Source organism: Vidua macroura, chromosome 2, assembly GCF_024509145.1.
Source record: "Vidua macroura isolate BioBank_ID:100142 chromosome 2, ASM2450914v1, whole genome shotgun sequence".
NCBI lineage: Eukaryota > Metazoa > Chordata > Aves > Passeriformes > Viduidae > Vidua > Vidua macroura.
Window position 1 is genome coordinate 16,708,401 of NC_071572.1, and position 16,847 is coordinate 16,725,247.

General features: G+C 37.9%; 1 protein-coding gene across 1 annotated transcript in view; it reads left to right on the forward strand.

Annotated features, from left to right (window-relative positions):
* CTPS2 (CTP synthase 2) overlaps nt 1–16,847 on the forward strand; it is a 55,801-nt gene that overhangs the window by 26,785 nt on the left and 12,169 nt on the right. Inside the window, exons 14-16 of the mRNA XM_053971016.1 lie at nt 13,202–13,298; nt 15,143–15,198; nt 15,926–16,022. Coding sequence (XP_053826991.1) covers nt 13,202–13,298; nt 15,143–15,198; nt 15,926–16,022 — 250 coding nt within the window. The remainder of the gene's footprint in view (nt 1–13,201; nt 13,299–15,142; nt 15,199–15,925; nt 16,023–16,847) is intronic.

The window sequence follows — 16,847 nt, forward strand, 5'->3', positions numbered from 1 at the left end:
TTATTGTAGCAGCCCCAGACTCACCTGTATGTAAGCCCAGCTACTTTAAGCAATTCCAGGGATCTCTGTGAGGCTTACTTTACAGCCTAGCCAGAGTATTGAAATGTCTGCTGTCAAAGTGAAGTTTGCTGTAATGGAGAACATGCCTTTGTGGATGTTGAGCACTTGAAAAGAAAGAGCAGGAAGCAGCTTTGTGCTTAGTGTTCACTTAGTGCTTGTGCATCATCTCAGGCTTACAGACATCCATCACTAGATCAAAGCCCTTTGTTAACTTTGCTTATTTCTTGTAGCAGAGAAAATGGGAGATGTGGGAGAAAGATGATGGGACAATTAAAGTAAATTGGGGTGGACTGGGGACTCTGTGGAACATGTGAGTCTTATCTGATTTGCAAAGAAATCTTGCAAGGTGTCAAGTTTGATTTCTTATTGAGTAAAAAAGCAGAGCAGAATTTGTATAGAACTAGTGCTGGTATAAAGAATGTATGTGTGTCTGTGCCTCTGTAAATTACCAATCCCCATGCTGCATCTGAAATTAAATATGGGATACACTGTACTGTAGATAATTTGCAAATAATGAAATCCATAGAGATGCACATGTCTGCTGCTACCATGGTGTGTGTTCAGTTCAGCTCTACGGGCTTTGGTGAGTTTTGCAGAACATAAGTCCCACAACTGCAGGAAGTCATCTTCAGACATTCTTGACCTGTCTACAAAAAAGAACAGGCTTTAAAGTTGGGATACTGAAAGCCAGTCTAACCCATGGGTAATTTTTCCATTTTTTTGTGGTGGCTGGCAGATGTGGGAACTAGCTCTGTAGTGCAAATAGGGGGGTTGTGATAGAACATTTCAGTGTTGTCACTTGGTTCTTCCTGTTAGCCTAGGAGGAGACAAAGGACTAACTGAGAGAAAAGGAACTGAGAGAAAAGGAACAAACTTTCTGAAAAAGGTCAAATAATTATGGGTGAAAAGTTCAGCAAACTGCACTACAGCCATTGTAGAGAACATGGCATTGCTTTGAGGGATGGAATTGTTAGATGGAAGTTGGGGATGAGTTGTAAAATCCTTTATGTGTCACAGGTGATGCATTCCCTATGTTAAAATTGTCTTTGTTTGTAAAACCTGTAGTGGTGACGTGTAAAAGGGTTGTCTCATCTCACAAATTAAACTTGAGCTATATGGGTTATCCTGACAAGAGTCTCTTGCACGCCCTCCCTTGTGACATACACCTAATGAGATGTTGAAGGTGTCTCCCTAAACAGGACTGGGTGCGACTGCTACAGGGATGAATTATTTAATAAGATGCATTGTTTGTAGTCAGCTTTAAATTGGTGATGTGTTATTCATTGTAACGATATGTGTCAGCTGTTGCTGTCATATGTACACATCTGGCAGACTAATTTATTGCTGAAACTCCCTGTGATGTAGATATTATATATTGCACAAGATAGTTTTGAGGGAGATTGTATTTCAGTAAGAGGTTTTATCCTTCCATTTGTGAACCTTGACTCGTGCAGCAGTGCAATCTGGTTGTTAGTGCCACAGCTGAAATTTGCAGTTATGTAGTTGTTAAAACCCTAAACCTTTTTATTCCATACTAAACTTGGATTTGTTTTTTGAAATTCTTTAGAGTGATCAAAAACATGTAAATCTCCATTCCAGCAAAGCATATATGGATTTATGGAGGAGTGGCTTTGGTTGAGTTTCAGGTAGAGCAAAGTAAGTATAAGTACAATAATGCTGGTCAAGAGGCACTAGTGAGTTTATTTATCTGGTGAGATGAGGTCTTTTCTCAGCTGCCCGTTGACACTGGAGATGCCTGGAGTCTCTGGATGTCACATCTGTATCTAAAAACCTTTCTTAATCCTGAAGAAAAAATCAATGAGGAGAGTGGGAATCAAGTTTGTAGTTCATTTTCAGGCCATTGTTGTTGCTCTCTACAGTGCACACCTGATGGACTGTTCAAAAGAGGTCTAGAGGTGCATTTAATAAGACACATGGGCACCTAATTTAGGGATTACATCACACTGAGATGCCTGATCTCAAAAGGGGAAATGTACCACTAAGAAACTCCCTTGCCCAGCATAATTTTTAGCTAGAAATAGTTATAATCTGTTTTCATGTGAGTTTAGGACTACTGTCTGTCAATGCAATAATCCTACTGGTGAGTCAGAAATGTCATATCTGGTTGTCTTGATCCTGGAAGGGTGTAATCCATTTTGTATTCTTAGAATTTATATAAAATGATTTGACAGACAGGAGTCTGATACCATATGAGTTTGTGTAGCTTTCTTATAAAGCCTACAGCTTGACATGATGGTGTGGTGATAGGTGTGGTGATGGTGTGGTGACATGATAGGATCCTCTTGATTAGCTTTGTGTGCCTGTGGGAAAGATGGGGAATCCTGGGTTCTGGGTTCTCTAAAATAATTCTGGCTTTTCTATTAAACAGCAGAAGCTGGGAGAAGGAGTATTCTGGTGTTTTCACCCCATGGACCAGTGTGCACTCTTCTGTGGTTGTACACTGGGTAGGGACAGGGGGCTCTCAGCAGTTAGCCATGTTTAAGGCCCTATAAATCAGTGACTGAGGTCTTTCATCAGAATTGTGCTGCAGTAACCCTTTAGGTCCCTGTGACCCTGCTGGAGCTGTGCTGACTTTGCTGCTGAAGTGGAAGGGAATTACTGAGATAGTGCCACAATACTGAGCTGAAGGTGCTTACGCTGGGTAATGACCACCTACATTCTGCCGGGAAAAGGTAAGTTTGGGGAAAGCAGCAGCAACAATGAGAGGTGCCCTTAAGCAGAAAGAAATGGAGGTAATTTTTTGGTAGAAACATCTGAATCTCTTCAATTTCTTCCCCTTCAGTGCTGTGTATCTGGATGGTCAGCCTTGCTGGCCCGATTAGACTCAGCAGTACAAAATGCAGAGGCGGAGAAATAAATAGAACAGTGGTAAGAACTTTGGAGCTCTCTCTTTGATTTGGAGAAAGAGGTGCTTATATGCACCAGTAGAGCTCCAGAGGTTACTAATTCTCAGTCAGAAGTCTGCAAGTAAGCCATGCCTTCAGATTATTATCAGTATTATACTATACTATCAGTATTATAAATCAGATTATTAGTGGTATTCTGGGGTATGTTTCATTACCAATGGGAAACATAACAAAAATGATGCTACAAAGTAATGGCTTTACCGTTGGCATAGAATCCCTCATCTTGTTAGCATTTTGATGTATTAGTGTCTACATATAATAGATGTTTGCTAAATTATTTCCAGAGGAAAACTGTCAAAATTACCATTAATAACTTTCAGGTCTCTCTGAAAGGTTAAAGGAAATTTAGGACAATGGAAGGAAGAGCTCCTAGAAAAGTCTCCCCCATTCTCTATTTTGACAAAGTAAGAGTGGGATATCAGGGAAAAATCAAAGAAATTAGAGGGACTAATGAGGCCTATGAGAAGAGTAGCAGTTGTCTAACAAACAGTATAGAGCAATCAGTTTTCTTACTACTTTGTATGTGATTATGGCATATTGAAAGAAATTAAGCTGTTGCTACTTACAGAAATTGTAGTTAAGAAAGGATAGTACTTGTATACCTAGCTTGATCTTAGATTTTCTTATTACCCAATTTGAATATTAAATGAAAACCAAATTATTCTAGGTTCAGTAAGTAACTGGAGTAGTAGTTTGGCATTTCTCAGTTTAGACAAGTGCATCATATTTAAACATCTGTAAACCAGAACTTTGAAGAAGTAGATTTGCATTTTCTATAAACTGAAATTAATAAATTATCCACCTCAGCCATAACTCACTTCTCAGCTTTGCTAATGAGGAAACCAACTGTCAATTAAGTTGAATTTACCTCAAAGCCAGTTTCATTTATTTTAGGTTAGTGACTAGTCTTCCCTTCAACACAAAAGGACTTTGCTTTTTTTTTTTTTTTTTTTTGTTCTTCCTGTAATACACAGGAGTTCACATCTAAGCTGTAACAAAATGTAGCTTTAAGTAATTTCTTAGGATTCAGAATCAAGAGTGGAGAGAATTTTATAAGAAAGCTTTAAGTGTCTTCAGCTTGTGAGGCAGTGCACCAGATACCATGTGGAGCTCAGCCTTAAGGCTGGCACCAGTTTGAAACAGATCTGTGTAACCCCAAGATACCTGTGCATGCTATGCTGAAACATCAAAAAAGGAGAAACATTGCTTTTCCTAAGACATTTTCCCCAGACATTGATTATCCTCTGCGAGAAGTCCATTTTTCCCAGCACCTCTGCACAGTCACCTTCTATTGCCCATTGGATCCTAGTATTCAAAAGCCCTAATATCTAGCTGTGAAGAATCTGGAATTATATTTTTGAAAATAATTTAAATAATAAATTTGAAAATAACCACTTGGTGATTATTGCATTGCTACTGAAAGATAATATAGATTTATTAGCTGTGGCTTCCATTGGCATTGTCATTTGGCCTGGCTAATTAGGGAGAGCCTGTGTAGGCATCAGAGACATAATTTGTCATGAAATTGTTAACTTTGGTCTTCACTGATGAGAAGGAAGCCCAGCATTTGCCCAAGAGCCTGGAAGAACCACCAAAACCTCAGTATTGCTCAAACTGTAAAATGAAAAATTAGTTTGACAAATCACAGCAGTCCTGCTGCATCTGCAAATGACACAGATCAGTGACAGTACTTTCTTGCACAGCTTGACTTTCTGTACAACTTTTTTGTCTTGTGGCAAAGAAATATTCTAGTCCTTCTCAGAATAATCCATTTTAAGTAGTAATAAATAGAGTTCTTGCAAGGTTTGTTTTGTCTTGCTGTTTCTCTCACTGTGAATCTGGAATTTTAAGTGAGACTGTAAAGAAACTGTATGAATTAACTAATATGAAGTAAATTGCCATTTTTGAGATTTAGTATCATTAACACCATTATGTGGTGAATATATTTATATTATCACCTTCTCACCCAACTTAACTCATTTTTACCTGCATTTTCTGAGCCGAAACTCAAGTTATGGGACACTTAATAATATCCGTCTTCTTGGAGAAATTAGAGAGCCAGTACTTAAGCAAGCAACTGAAAAAGTTTCTAAAAATCAATTTTTCAGTGAACTTACTCATTCCACCACATACTTGCAAACTCAGCAAAACGTGAAGGTCGAGTGACAAATAGCACTGAGAGGACCTTTATTTTAGATAAGGAGTTAAAAGGAGAGAACCCTGCTTTCCTCTTAGAACCCAGATTGAGCTGATGAAATACATTTGTGAACTAAGCACACCTATAATTATTTCACAGGAAGGCAATGTGTGTGGTGCTCTACAGGGCATATTATGGTATCACCTTTGCTTTAACAAGAGCACACAGGGTCAGACCACAGCTCCATGTAGACCAAAGTCCCCCTTGGCCAGACTTGACCTGTTTCTCCCTTTACAAAAATCTTTGTTGGCAGTGTCCCAACCTGTTACAGCTGCCCATGTGCCCTGTACTTCTACATTTTTGTTAAAGCATCAGCTACATTGCCTGGCATGGCCATCAGGTGATTCAGACTCTGGGTTTCTGTATCTCCACTGAGGCATTTGCCACTTGGGTGGCTGTGGATGTGTCATGATGGGCAGTTATTCACCACAGGTACTAGATCAGCTGTTTCACCTTTCAGTCTCTTCAAAATGGAATGAGTACCACCTGTTTTCAGTGATTTTTTACTGTCTGTTTTGTAACCACTTCTTTTAACACTTCAATTTGAGAGTTTCCCCTGAAGATGGATTTTAGCTTGGCAATGTCTTTCAACTCCTTGACACTGCACACAAGCAGAATGCTCATGTTTTTTCTGCCATGCTCATTGTTCTGTGTATGAGTTTTATCTTTTAGTCCTGATATTTGATTAACTTCACAATGCCATTTTTCTCCTTAAATGAGAATGAATAAAAATAATTGACTCTCAGTTATTGATGCATTTTACAAGTTTCTTCTGAAATATTTGGGGAATAGGATTAATGATTTGGTATTTATATATATAAACTTAAAAGTATTTGTGTTTCTTCATTTGGACATTTAGTTTCTGTGAAGAATGCCTTCTTGCTATTAATGAACTCCAAACTTTTTCCTTTCTTAAAATTTTCTTCATAAAAAAGCACTTTTCTAAGTAGAAATGCATGCTGGATTATCAAAAAAGCTTTGCCCTTTCCAGTACTTACAAAAGGAATTCTGTGTCACTAATTGTAAATCAAATAGGGAAATTTATGCTGTGTACAAAACATTTTTCTGAATGAAGTACATGTAGGTGAGTGTCTGTCACTGTTTGATTTAATAAGCAAAGTACCACTGGGAAACTTTGCATTTGTGAGGTTGGCTGTGTTAGGTGCCTTTGTGTGCCACTGTGGTGATGCAGCCTGGAACTTTGGCTGTGTGGCAATGTCTTTTGGTTGCTCAGTAAACATTTGTAGCATTTGAGTAGATCACTGCATTATCTGTTGAATTAATCTGTACCTGGCCACCTACACTTTTCACAGAGGAAATATTCTGCTGGGTGTGTTTGCCTGATGTCATGCTAGTTAAATGCCTGCTTGATCTGCACTAGTATTAAGTCAATTCTATAAATGTTACTTTCTTAGAAACAGTATTGGTAATTTTTTTCCTATAGGCTTTCACCATCTCGTTGCTAAATAAGAAGTGATGTGAAGATCCATTTCTCTTCCTCTCTGACCTTTTTGCTAGTGGTTCTCCATATGCATACACACATCCTCTCTGCTTCTCTCTTACTTCCTCACAGGTAGCTCTTAGTTTTGGTTTGTATTTTAAAAGCGTGTACCATGTCCATCCCTAAAAATGAAGATTTGCAATTCAGGTTTTATGATCTGTTAGCAAGCAAGAACTGCACAGGCGTGTCTGTACTGTCATGTTAACTCTGGACCTTGCTACTTGAATCCAGGCATCCCAGAGGTGCTCACTGGGGCCCTTTTGGAAGGGGAAGTGATTAGTGTTTGATGTATGTGGTGTGGGTGCAGCTAGTCAAGCCACTTGTCCCTTTGAATGGTGTCTGAACCCGACCCCTTGATTATACCTTATAAACACAGTTAAGGAAAGCAAATTCCAAAGAATTCTTGTCATTTCATATTGAAGGGGATAGAGTTAATGTGCAGGGGGAGAAGATCACAAGAAGTACAGAATTAAATTATGATCTGAACAGTGATGTTTATTAGGTTTTTGGAGGAAGTAGAACAGACAAAATGAGATGGGAGGGATCCTGCTCAGAAGGAAGACATAATGGTTTTTACTTGAAATACAAAAAAAAAGTATTGTTGGTCATAAGTGTTTTATCAGAATAGTCTTCCAGACAAGATGGTCTTTGGCCAACTGAAGTTTTTCTGAAGTGGAAGCAGGAAGCTATTAAATGTAATGTAGAGCATGTGTCTCAAAGCATCCCTGAAATGCCTGGCAGAGGTAATCAAGGTAATTAATCTCTACTCTGATATTAATATACAGTATTCCTTTTGGTTTTCTGAAGCTGAAAAGATGTTTACTGTTGTTGGATAGCTAGTAATGGAAATACCAAAGTACTTACAAGATAATCTGTTTAAAGTTGTGTTGTAATTATCTCCCTATGCTTTTTCCTAATATATTTTACAACAGGAAACTATAGGATTTAGAAAATCCTAGAATTACAAGTCAGAACCTTGATGAGCACTATATGATATCCAGCTCTTGCTTTAGTTTTTCCAGAATGAGAAGAGAAACATTATGATGTAGGTGTGGGAGGGAGGATAAGGACTCATGGAAGTAATCTGCTGTTGAATTCATGGGGGAAAGAAAATCCCATTGCTTGTTGCTGGAGAGTTTTCCAGAAGAAAAAATGTCAATATTGTATGCCTAACAAGATACCCAGCATTCATGTTCTCTATAATTTAGGAAAAGTTCTAGACATGAAAGACCAGATATGTCAAAGTACATTTATTATTCTGGGCATGCAATGGAAGACAAGAGTAGTATTTAAAATTAGAGTGATTGAGCCAGAGGCTTTCTGCCTAGATATTCCCTGTTATAACAATTTTCCTTGTGTCTTGCGGAAGGCAGAAATAACTGATAATGAAGTGGTTCAAACTAGCACAGGTCTGTTAATGAATGAGAAGCAACTGGAATGGATGCTTGCTCAGGCATGGTAACTCAGGGAAGAGCAAGTATAGAATACTGGACAATTTTGAGGGTAAAACATCTGTTGTGTTTTGTCTCTACCAGGGACAATCTCATGTTTCCATGGCTACTTTGTGTAGTTTAGGTAATGGGGCTTGTCTGTAGCCCATTCTTCCATGGCAGTTGCCTGCAGGATATAATTCTCTGAGTCAGAGACCACCCAAGCACACTACTGTTCAAACAGTCTCAGGCTGTGTTTGATTATTCCTGTCTCACCATTGTGGGTGGGGTGTTTGGTGAAGAGAGCACCAGACTCCATCTCATGCTCTAGGTTCGTCCCTGTCTTTAGGATGCTCAGAGACACAGACTTGCTTCATGCCTTCCTCTTTCTGAAATACCTGATATAGGTTTAAGGGCATTTAGTAGGGGCAGAATTACACCTACTAGGAATTGAAGCTGGAAAAGTCCTCTTCAAAGGCAGTGACAGAGTTCTGATTTTTTTAAAGATGTATATGATAAGATGAAGGCTTTCACCTAGCTATAGATTTGCTGATCTTTCTGAAATTAAATTAGTAGTTAGTCATTAGTTATGATGTGAGATGGACCAGTCTGAAGTCTGAGAACATTCTTGCACATCCTTTTTAGTAATTCAAGTCTGTGGCAAATCCTGCCCTTGGTGGCCTGACATGACTGACACTCCAGTGTATTTCTATAGCCAGCACTATCTGACCCTGTGCCTTTCACTAATGCTAACAGTCTGAAACTTTCTGCTTGATTAAGTCTTTAAGCCAACTATGGGGCATGTGTTTGAAGTAACTTGAATGAGTTCTCAAAATGCTGTTAAGCAATACCTTTATGGGCTTTGCATATCAACATCTCCATTAACTTCCTCAGTTCATTGCACTCTGCTTACGAGTGAGTAAGTACTGTTTGAAAAGTAACCACGCCCTTTTTGAACTCTTCTAGAGAAAATGTTACAAAACATTCTGTAGCAGAATTTCTGCTTAGACAGAATCCTTAGAGAGCTTTTAGACTTCAATAAATAAATGCTCCATGGCAGTTACTTAATTCTAAAATAGGAAACAACAAATCTGTGGAGAGGAGGATCACCCAAACAGGAAAATAGTTGACAGTAGTATTCTGTCGGTGTTTAAGAGTTTTAAGAAATTTAAACAGGTATTTGTTGGAATGTTTTGATACTGTGCTGTAGTTTATTGAAGAGAGTAGAGGGCAGGATTTTTCAAGCTGGTTACTTGTATCAGTATGGAATTGCATGAATCAGGTATTGATCATTTCTGCTTTGATCTTACACATGATGGTGGACATCCTTTTAAAAACAACATTACTTCAGTCAGAGTAATGGAGCACTGAGTAGTCAGAAATCTGCATGTGGCTTTGTTGCCAGTTAATTCAGTCCTAGGGCACTGTGTGCTTCAGATGGGTGGGCAGTGATGAGGTTTGCTTGGAACTGGGATATCTCGGGGGAAAAGGGTGCAAGGGAGGTCAGTAACTGAAAATGTAACCCTCATTTTTAATGAACAGGGAAAGTCTGTCATTTTGGTTTCCTTGCCAAGTTGGAAGCTCCCAGTGCCCCTGGTAGTGTTGCAGTTGTCAACTTTTTCTTTAAAATATTTGTACTAAGTTTGTTTCTAAAACAGAATAGATGTTAGTATAAACATCCCATTTGTAGGTGTCTGGGTTTTTTTACTGATGAACTTATGATGGATTGATTTGATCAAATCTAGCAAGTACTGACTAATCCAGCAGAGAAATGATGGAAGAGTCAATAAAAGAATTAATTCCTTAAGTTTGGGTTGAGTCCTTGTCAGTTCGTGCTGCTAGATTTTTTTTCATAGCTGTGTTCAGCAGGGATTAGTATTCATCAGTACCTGTCACTGCATTCCCTGCTCCTGTCAGCTTTCCCTCTACACAATCTTGTGTGTGCTGTGTTCAGAGCCTCTTCTCAGTGTTCAGGTAATCTCCAGGGCCATGGCATCTCCTGATGCTTTGATCAGCACTTACATGTGCAGTAATTTATTTCAGCATTGATAAATCTTTTGCTCACCAGTCAAGGGCAGAGTAAAAAGACAAAAAACCTAGACCCCAAACTTGTAAAAACATGCTCCAAAGCTGCTTAGCTATCAGTTGTTCAAATCAAGACATGCTCATCTCCCTCCTCAATTCCTCAAAAACCAAGCCTGCAAACAAAACCCAACCAGACACCCCCCACTCCCTCCCCCTCCCTTGCCAAGGTAAACAGAGTAGATGAATTTCTCAAAATGGCATTGCAGAACATGAGGCAAAACAAAGATAAAATGTAATGGTCCTGGCGTGATTGCTAAAATGATAGGTGTGGGGCTTTCAGAGCCTTGGCTGCTCTGTGTTGAGTGTCAGGGCTTGAAAGGTTTTCTCATTAGCTTTTATATGATTTCTATCAACAGTGAAACAATCCAGGCAGTAGATCTCTGAAAGAAGATTTCTGTTCATGGATAGTTGAAGTCACTATTCATTAGTTATATGAATAAATAGTGATCAGACTGCTTTATATCTAGAATGTGCTTTGTGTTGTGTTACAGTGATTCATTCTTAATTTCATGTTTGCTGTCTGGTGTAATACATATAAAATCTCTATGAAATCCCTGTAGTGTTGGTAGTTTTCAGAGATTTGGGTAAGAAATACCTAATTGATGCCTTCTGTATTCTTGCATCCTCCCTACTGATACTTTTTTGTTGCTTGTGGTGCCTGTTCTGTGCTGTTCTCTGCCTTTCAAAGAACTAATGCATAGGAAGAGCTAATTTATTCTGTGCTAGGAAGCATAAGCTCTTTGAAGAATTTATTCAGTTGCACAGTTGTTCAAAATGACCACTATTTGAAAGCTCTTCTTTTTCTGATCAAATAAATTCTGTATAATACGGCATAATATTCATTAATATGACATTGCTTTTCTGATTATTGTAATTTCTTTCAGCTGTAAGGCAGTAGTGGCACTTTGGTTTCAAAGGCTTCTTGCACAGATGTTGCAGAGAAACTCAAGTAATATATAAACAAGTAATACTGAGGGCTGTGCTGTTATAGTTGCTGGAGTTCATCTGGGCCACAGAGCCAAAGCAGTTCCAAGGTATTAATTCATAAATAGCTTCTTTTGTCACCTGATGACAAAAGTTAATGTATCAAACCTTGTCCATTTCTTACTAATATAACAGTATTGGGAGAGATGGAGAGCTGAAAACACACACACACACACACACATGGTGTTGAAACTCACCTGAACCTTCCCTGTGAAACCATTTCTCCAGCCAGAGTTTTGTAGGGCTGGCAGTGCCACATGGGGGTCTGACCCAGAGGATGACAGAAGCCATCAGCAGAGCAGATGCTCTACTTCTGAGACCCTCCTCTTTTTTTGTGGCCACTACTTCAGGAAAAAAGTGAAATTAAATGAAAGGAAATAAAATAAATTCAGTAAATTCCATACTTTTAAAATAATAAGGATTCAGTGAATGGGTTTTCTTTTATTTTTTGTATTTGTGGAGGGGGCCTTAGCTCAATGTCTTGCACAGTCCTCACTTTTGTGATTTGAGAGGTAATTGAAGAATCTGTAATACCCCATTGGTTTGATCACAACTCCTGCTCATGACATTTTATAAAGAATATATTGCTTATAAATAACATTTTGAAGTTATAAGGTTGTACAGAGATAATTACACAGCTGAAATGCATTGGCACAAGGCCAAAGGTTAAGCACTTTCCACCATCCCTCCTAAATTGAATAACTTCACTTTATGAAGTGTATCTTCAGATATTGTTTTCATTACTCTCAGAGGGCAAATTAAGGTTAATAAGAATCCATTTGAAATTACCCATATGTGTGAATATTTGTATTTTTAGAACTTTTCTTTGTCAATTACATTTCTCACTGACTGTGTTTATGTGAATACAAGTACATAGGTCAAGGCTTCAGCTCATGTTTCTACAATTTCAAACTGTTTTACCTCTCTTAGACAGATTTCCTCTAAACTGGATTGTGAGACCGACCCTGCAAGGTTTTTCAAACTGAGCAAAACTAAGTGCACTCATTCCACTAAGTTGTGGTTTCTCACATACTCTGAATCCCACTATCCTGGTTTCACTTGACCCACATAGAAGCCATTTGACCCATCTGCTTCAGTCCTCAAACCCAGTATTTGTATATCCTTGTCTTTAAATTTCATGTTAAATAGCATATTCTTCATACAAGGCAACCCAGTATTTTGTTAACTCTTCAGCAATCTGAGAAACCCTTTAATAGAGGTGAAGGGGGAGGAATGTTTTTCTATTTTCTGTGGTAAGTTAGTTATGTCCATAATCTGAAACAGCACACACATACTGGAGTCGCCTCTTCCCATACTCTGTTTTTACAACAATATCCTCTTGCTACAAGTGTCCTCTTTTCACTCTGCTGCTGCATGCCCTTCCCCTCTTCCTACTTCCCAAGAAAGAGGTTGGTTGTCTTCCCACTTGATAACACAGGTGTTTCTGCCTCTTAGCATAAGAAGAAGCAATATAAGAAATGGCCTAGGGTACATGAATATTTACCCATGTTATTTACTCATATTTAATATGTATAATCTTTCAACCTCTGTGAGGTTCAGGGACTTTGTTTTTCCAGAGATGGCATCTTTATCACTTGGTGGACATTTTTGGTCTATGAATTTGAATATTTAGAAATCTGTGTACTGTCTTAGCACAAAGAATAGCTTTGGGCAGAGTTATCCTATTGGTAACATTTTGGTATAATTTTTAAAAGAAAGGTGTTTTTTTCACCCCAAAAAATTAAAGTAAGAAATTAGTAAGTTGCTTTTGTTAGTCTTAACATTAAATGAAAACATTTGTCACAAACTAGTTAACATTGTCAGTCTATTACAATGCAGTATTGAAGAACAAAATATTAGAAAAACAAAAGAGAAATAATGATTGGGAATGGTTGGAGGTAAAATACATAAAGATGACACTTGAAAATCTATGCAACTTGCTAGGCTAGGCTTGTTTGTTTTAGGATTTTTTTTTATTTGTTGAATGAAACAGTGTGTGAGCAACTTTTCTCTACAGGTTATTGACATGCCAGAACACAATCCTGGAGATATGGGAGGAACAATGAGACTGGGGAAGAGGAGGACTGTTTTTAAAACTGAAAATTCTGTTTTAAGTAAGTTATTTTTCTGCTCTTATGACTTTGCCTTTTGGATAGGAGCTGTGTAAAATGGAAAATCAAAAGTGCTATAATCTTAAGCAAAGAGTTAGGTGGCAGCTTCCCTGAGCACATTCACTCTGATCCTATTATTTACATTTACTGGGAATTGGAGTGAAAAAAAGAAATGAGAGGCCTCTGTAACTCCCAGTGAAACTGTCACTGAGCATCCAATGCTTTTTTAAAAACAATGAGTAAAATGTTGAGAAAACTGAAATTCTTTTCATGGCAGTTTAATTAATTATATTCTTGGGAAGGTCAGAGTGCTTTCTTCCTATTTTCTAGCCTGGCCCTAGAAGCAGCCTTGTTTTGGGAAAGCAAAGTATCTTCTACAGAAAAGGAAAATTATTTGCTGTAACAGGATGCTTCAGATAACAAAATAAAAGCAACCAGAATATAGAAAAATATATTTAATTTGATCTCTGTGTATTTTAAAATTGAAGTAATAGTTGTCTTTTATTAGTCAGCCCATTATACAGTAGTAATATAGATGATGCTACAAAAGTGTAAAAAGTAGTTTCTTGTCCATTGACTAAATATGTATGTATTTCTTATACTGCCCTGCCCCTGATACTGATCTGAGGTATTCTCTATTTATCTATGTTAAACTTAAGGAATGTATCCTTCTGAGTATTTAAAAATTACATCTACTTCAGCAGGAGACCAGAGAGTAATACCCTAAATATGTAATTTCATTTCAATATGTAATTTAATTTCATTAAATATAGACATTTAATGAAAAATCTGCAATTCTAGAGACACCCATACTAGTGATCTAACTAGCCTGGGTGATACTTTGCCTATGTCTGATATAGATATGCATGTCACAATGTACAAGTTGTCATGTGACCTAAACACTTCTTGGAAAAGTTAATAAAAATTAACATGTGTTGTAAATCTTGACCAGTATTAAGAGTTGTTTAGATCTGTTTAGATCTTTGGAAAGAATAATAAAAAGCTATGGTAGTTTAATCAGGAAATCTGATTTCTTTTTCTTATGCTTTACAACTTGGATGGAAATAATAATTTTGAAAAGGCGGTCCCTTAAAATTAAGACATACACCATTTTTTGTAAAATGGCAGTGCTATTATTCTACAATTTTTGAAGATGTTCTTTGCAGTTTAATTCATGTACCAACCCTCTAGCAAGACAGTAATTGTCATGACCGTAGTGTAAATTGAGAGCAAGGTTTGGGCCATGATTATAAGTAAGAGATATGATTAAAATCTGGTTTACTGCATAGCTCAAACTTGCTCCTTGTTGCTGTGAAATGCGGAGTGTTCGGGATGACGCAGAGAAGACTGCCAGAGTCATTTGGATAATGAGATCAGGAAAACAGAGAAAAGCAATATTTTCTGTTCTTTGGAGGTACTATGCCAGGTGCCATGCATAATCTATTAAAATGGAACAGATGCTCCTAAAAAGCTTCCTTCCCTGCATCTTTTGTGTGCAACTGTTGTAAAACCCTGAAGAGATTTTACATTGCTGGTTCACTCAGACTTTTATTTTTTTTAGCTTTACAGTTTAAATTAGTTAAAGTGTATTTAGATTCTAGTTTGCCTAAGCTATTTCTAGTCAAGGAATATTGAATATGAATCCTGAATAAACTCAGGGAACAGTGAATTAAAAGAAACTAGTCATCACTCAGGAAGAACAGAAAAACACAGTGAGATGAATAATGTCTTGTTGTGTTTAACAAGTGTTAAATGTGACTTCTTTGAGGTTTAAATTACAAGGAATAATTATAGCAACTATTAAAGCAACACATGGGCTTTTAATTTCTCTTTTGTTGTATATTCAGGGAAGCTTTATGGTGATGAAATGTTTGTAGAGGAGCGACACAGGCATCGATATGAGGTAAGCACTGTCCTTTGTATGGGTCCACTCCTCTGTATGCAAACATCTGGGATAAGGTGCCTGAATACTTTTAGAATACTGACATTCAAGGAGACACACACGAGGTGGACTCCTGGAGTTCTCTCTGAGGTAGTTCAGAAGGGATCTGACTCCATCAGTGTCTCTAAAGGGCCTTGAACTATCAGATATGTACATGCTGTAACTGATTCAGACAATATTAACCTTCCTTAGAAGGGAGGAGAATATGATGGTGGCAAACCTGCTCACATTTGGATATTAATTGAGTGGTTAAAACATTATCAAGGAAATGAGACAGCTCACTGCAGAGCTCCTCAGTTTGAAGGAAGAGCTGCACCACAGCTTTTGTCATAACCACTGAAATTCAGTGATCAAAGGGGTGGTCAGTGGGCATCTAGTGGGCCATTTAAAAATGGGGAATTCAGTCTGCTTGGATTCAGAAGAACAGCAAGCAGAAGGGATCCTGGCTTTAATTTTTGAATATTGCATAGTAACTTTTAAAATTACTGATTCATCTCTTTATTGAATAAATATGTCCATTTTTACAAATTTATGCCAGAGTTGTTAAAACAAGAAAGCAAAAGTTCCCAACCATTACCCAATTCTCTTCGTTCTTGTATGCATGTAAAAACTATTACAATTAACTGCTACTGTTTGTTAAATCCAAAAATAATCAGAACTACCATTGTTATTGCTTTCAATGTTTCAGGTGAACCCAGAATTGACTCACTGCTTTGAAGAGAAAGGTTTGAAATTTGTTGGCCATGATACAGAAGGGAACAGGATGGAAATTATTGAACTGGAGAGTGAGTGTCTTACTTGTTCGTGATACTTATTGCATCTGCTAAAACTGTATGAACTATAGTCTGTTGAACAGCATGAAGATACAATATTTAGCTGTCTTAACAGCCATGATAATTTTGGGGGATACTGCTAACTCCACTTGTGTATTACAATGGGTGAAAATTCAGAGCGGGTTAGGAAAAGTCTTACACTTTGCAAGAACTGTGAATGTATTTGATTATGTGGGACAAATGTGCTCCTTTTCCAAAAGGTCCTAAATCTAGCTCAGGGCAATTTGTCTATTTAGAATCATCGAGTGATTTGGGAGGTCATATAGTCCAACCTTCTGCTTCAGCACAGGGCTACCTTCAAATGTAGGTCAGGTTCTCCAGTCAAGTTTTCAGTACGTCCAAGTATGCTGTTGCTTGGACTTCAAAGCACTCACCACTTTTCTTTGAATCCAGAAGTCTGGCCATTTTTTAACACACTTTGTGGCCTAGCCATAGTCCCCAGCTTCCAACTTAAAGGGTAGGAAACGATATGAAAAGCTTTGCTAAAGTCAGAATTAAGGAAAGCCAGTGCTCTCCCTGCATCCAAAGACAGATTCTTCTCAGGCTTTTTGTGCCAATCTTGCTGACCTTCATGTTCTGAAGGTCAGGAATGTTCTGTGGTTCCTTGGGTCCTTCTTTTTGTCTTGAAGAAGGGCATGGTACTGCCTTTTTCCAGTCATCAGAGACCTCTGGCCTTATACAGATTATTATCAATATGCCAGTTTCACAGTGACATTGCCTTGCTCCCTAAGCACCCTCAAATATTCTTGGTCAGGTCCCAATATGTGTTTCATTTTT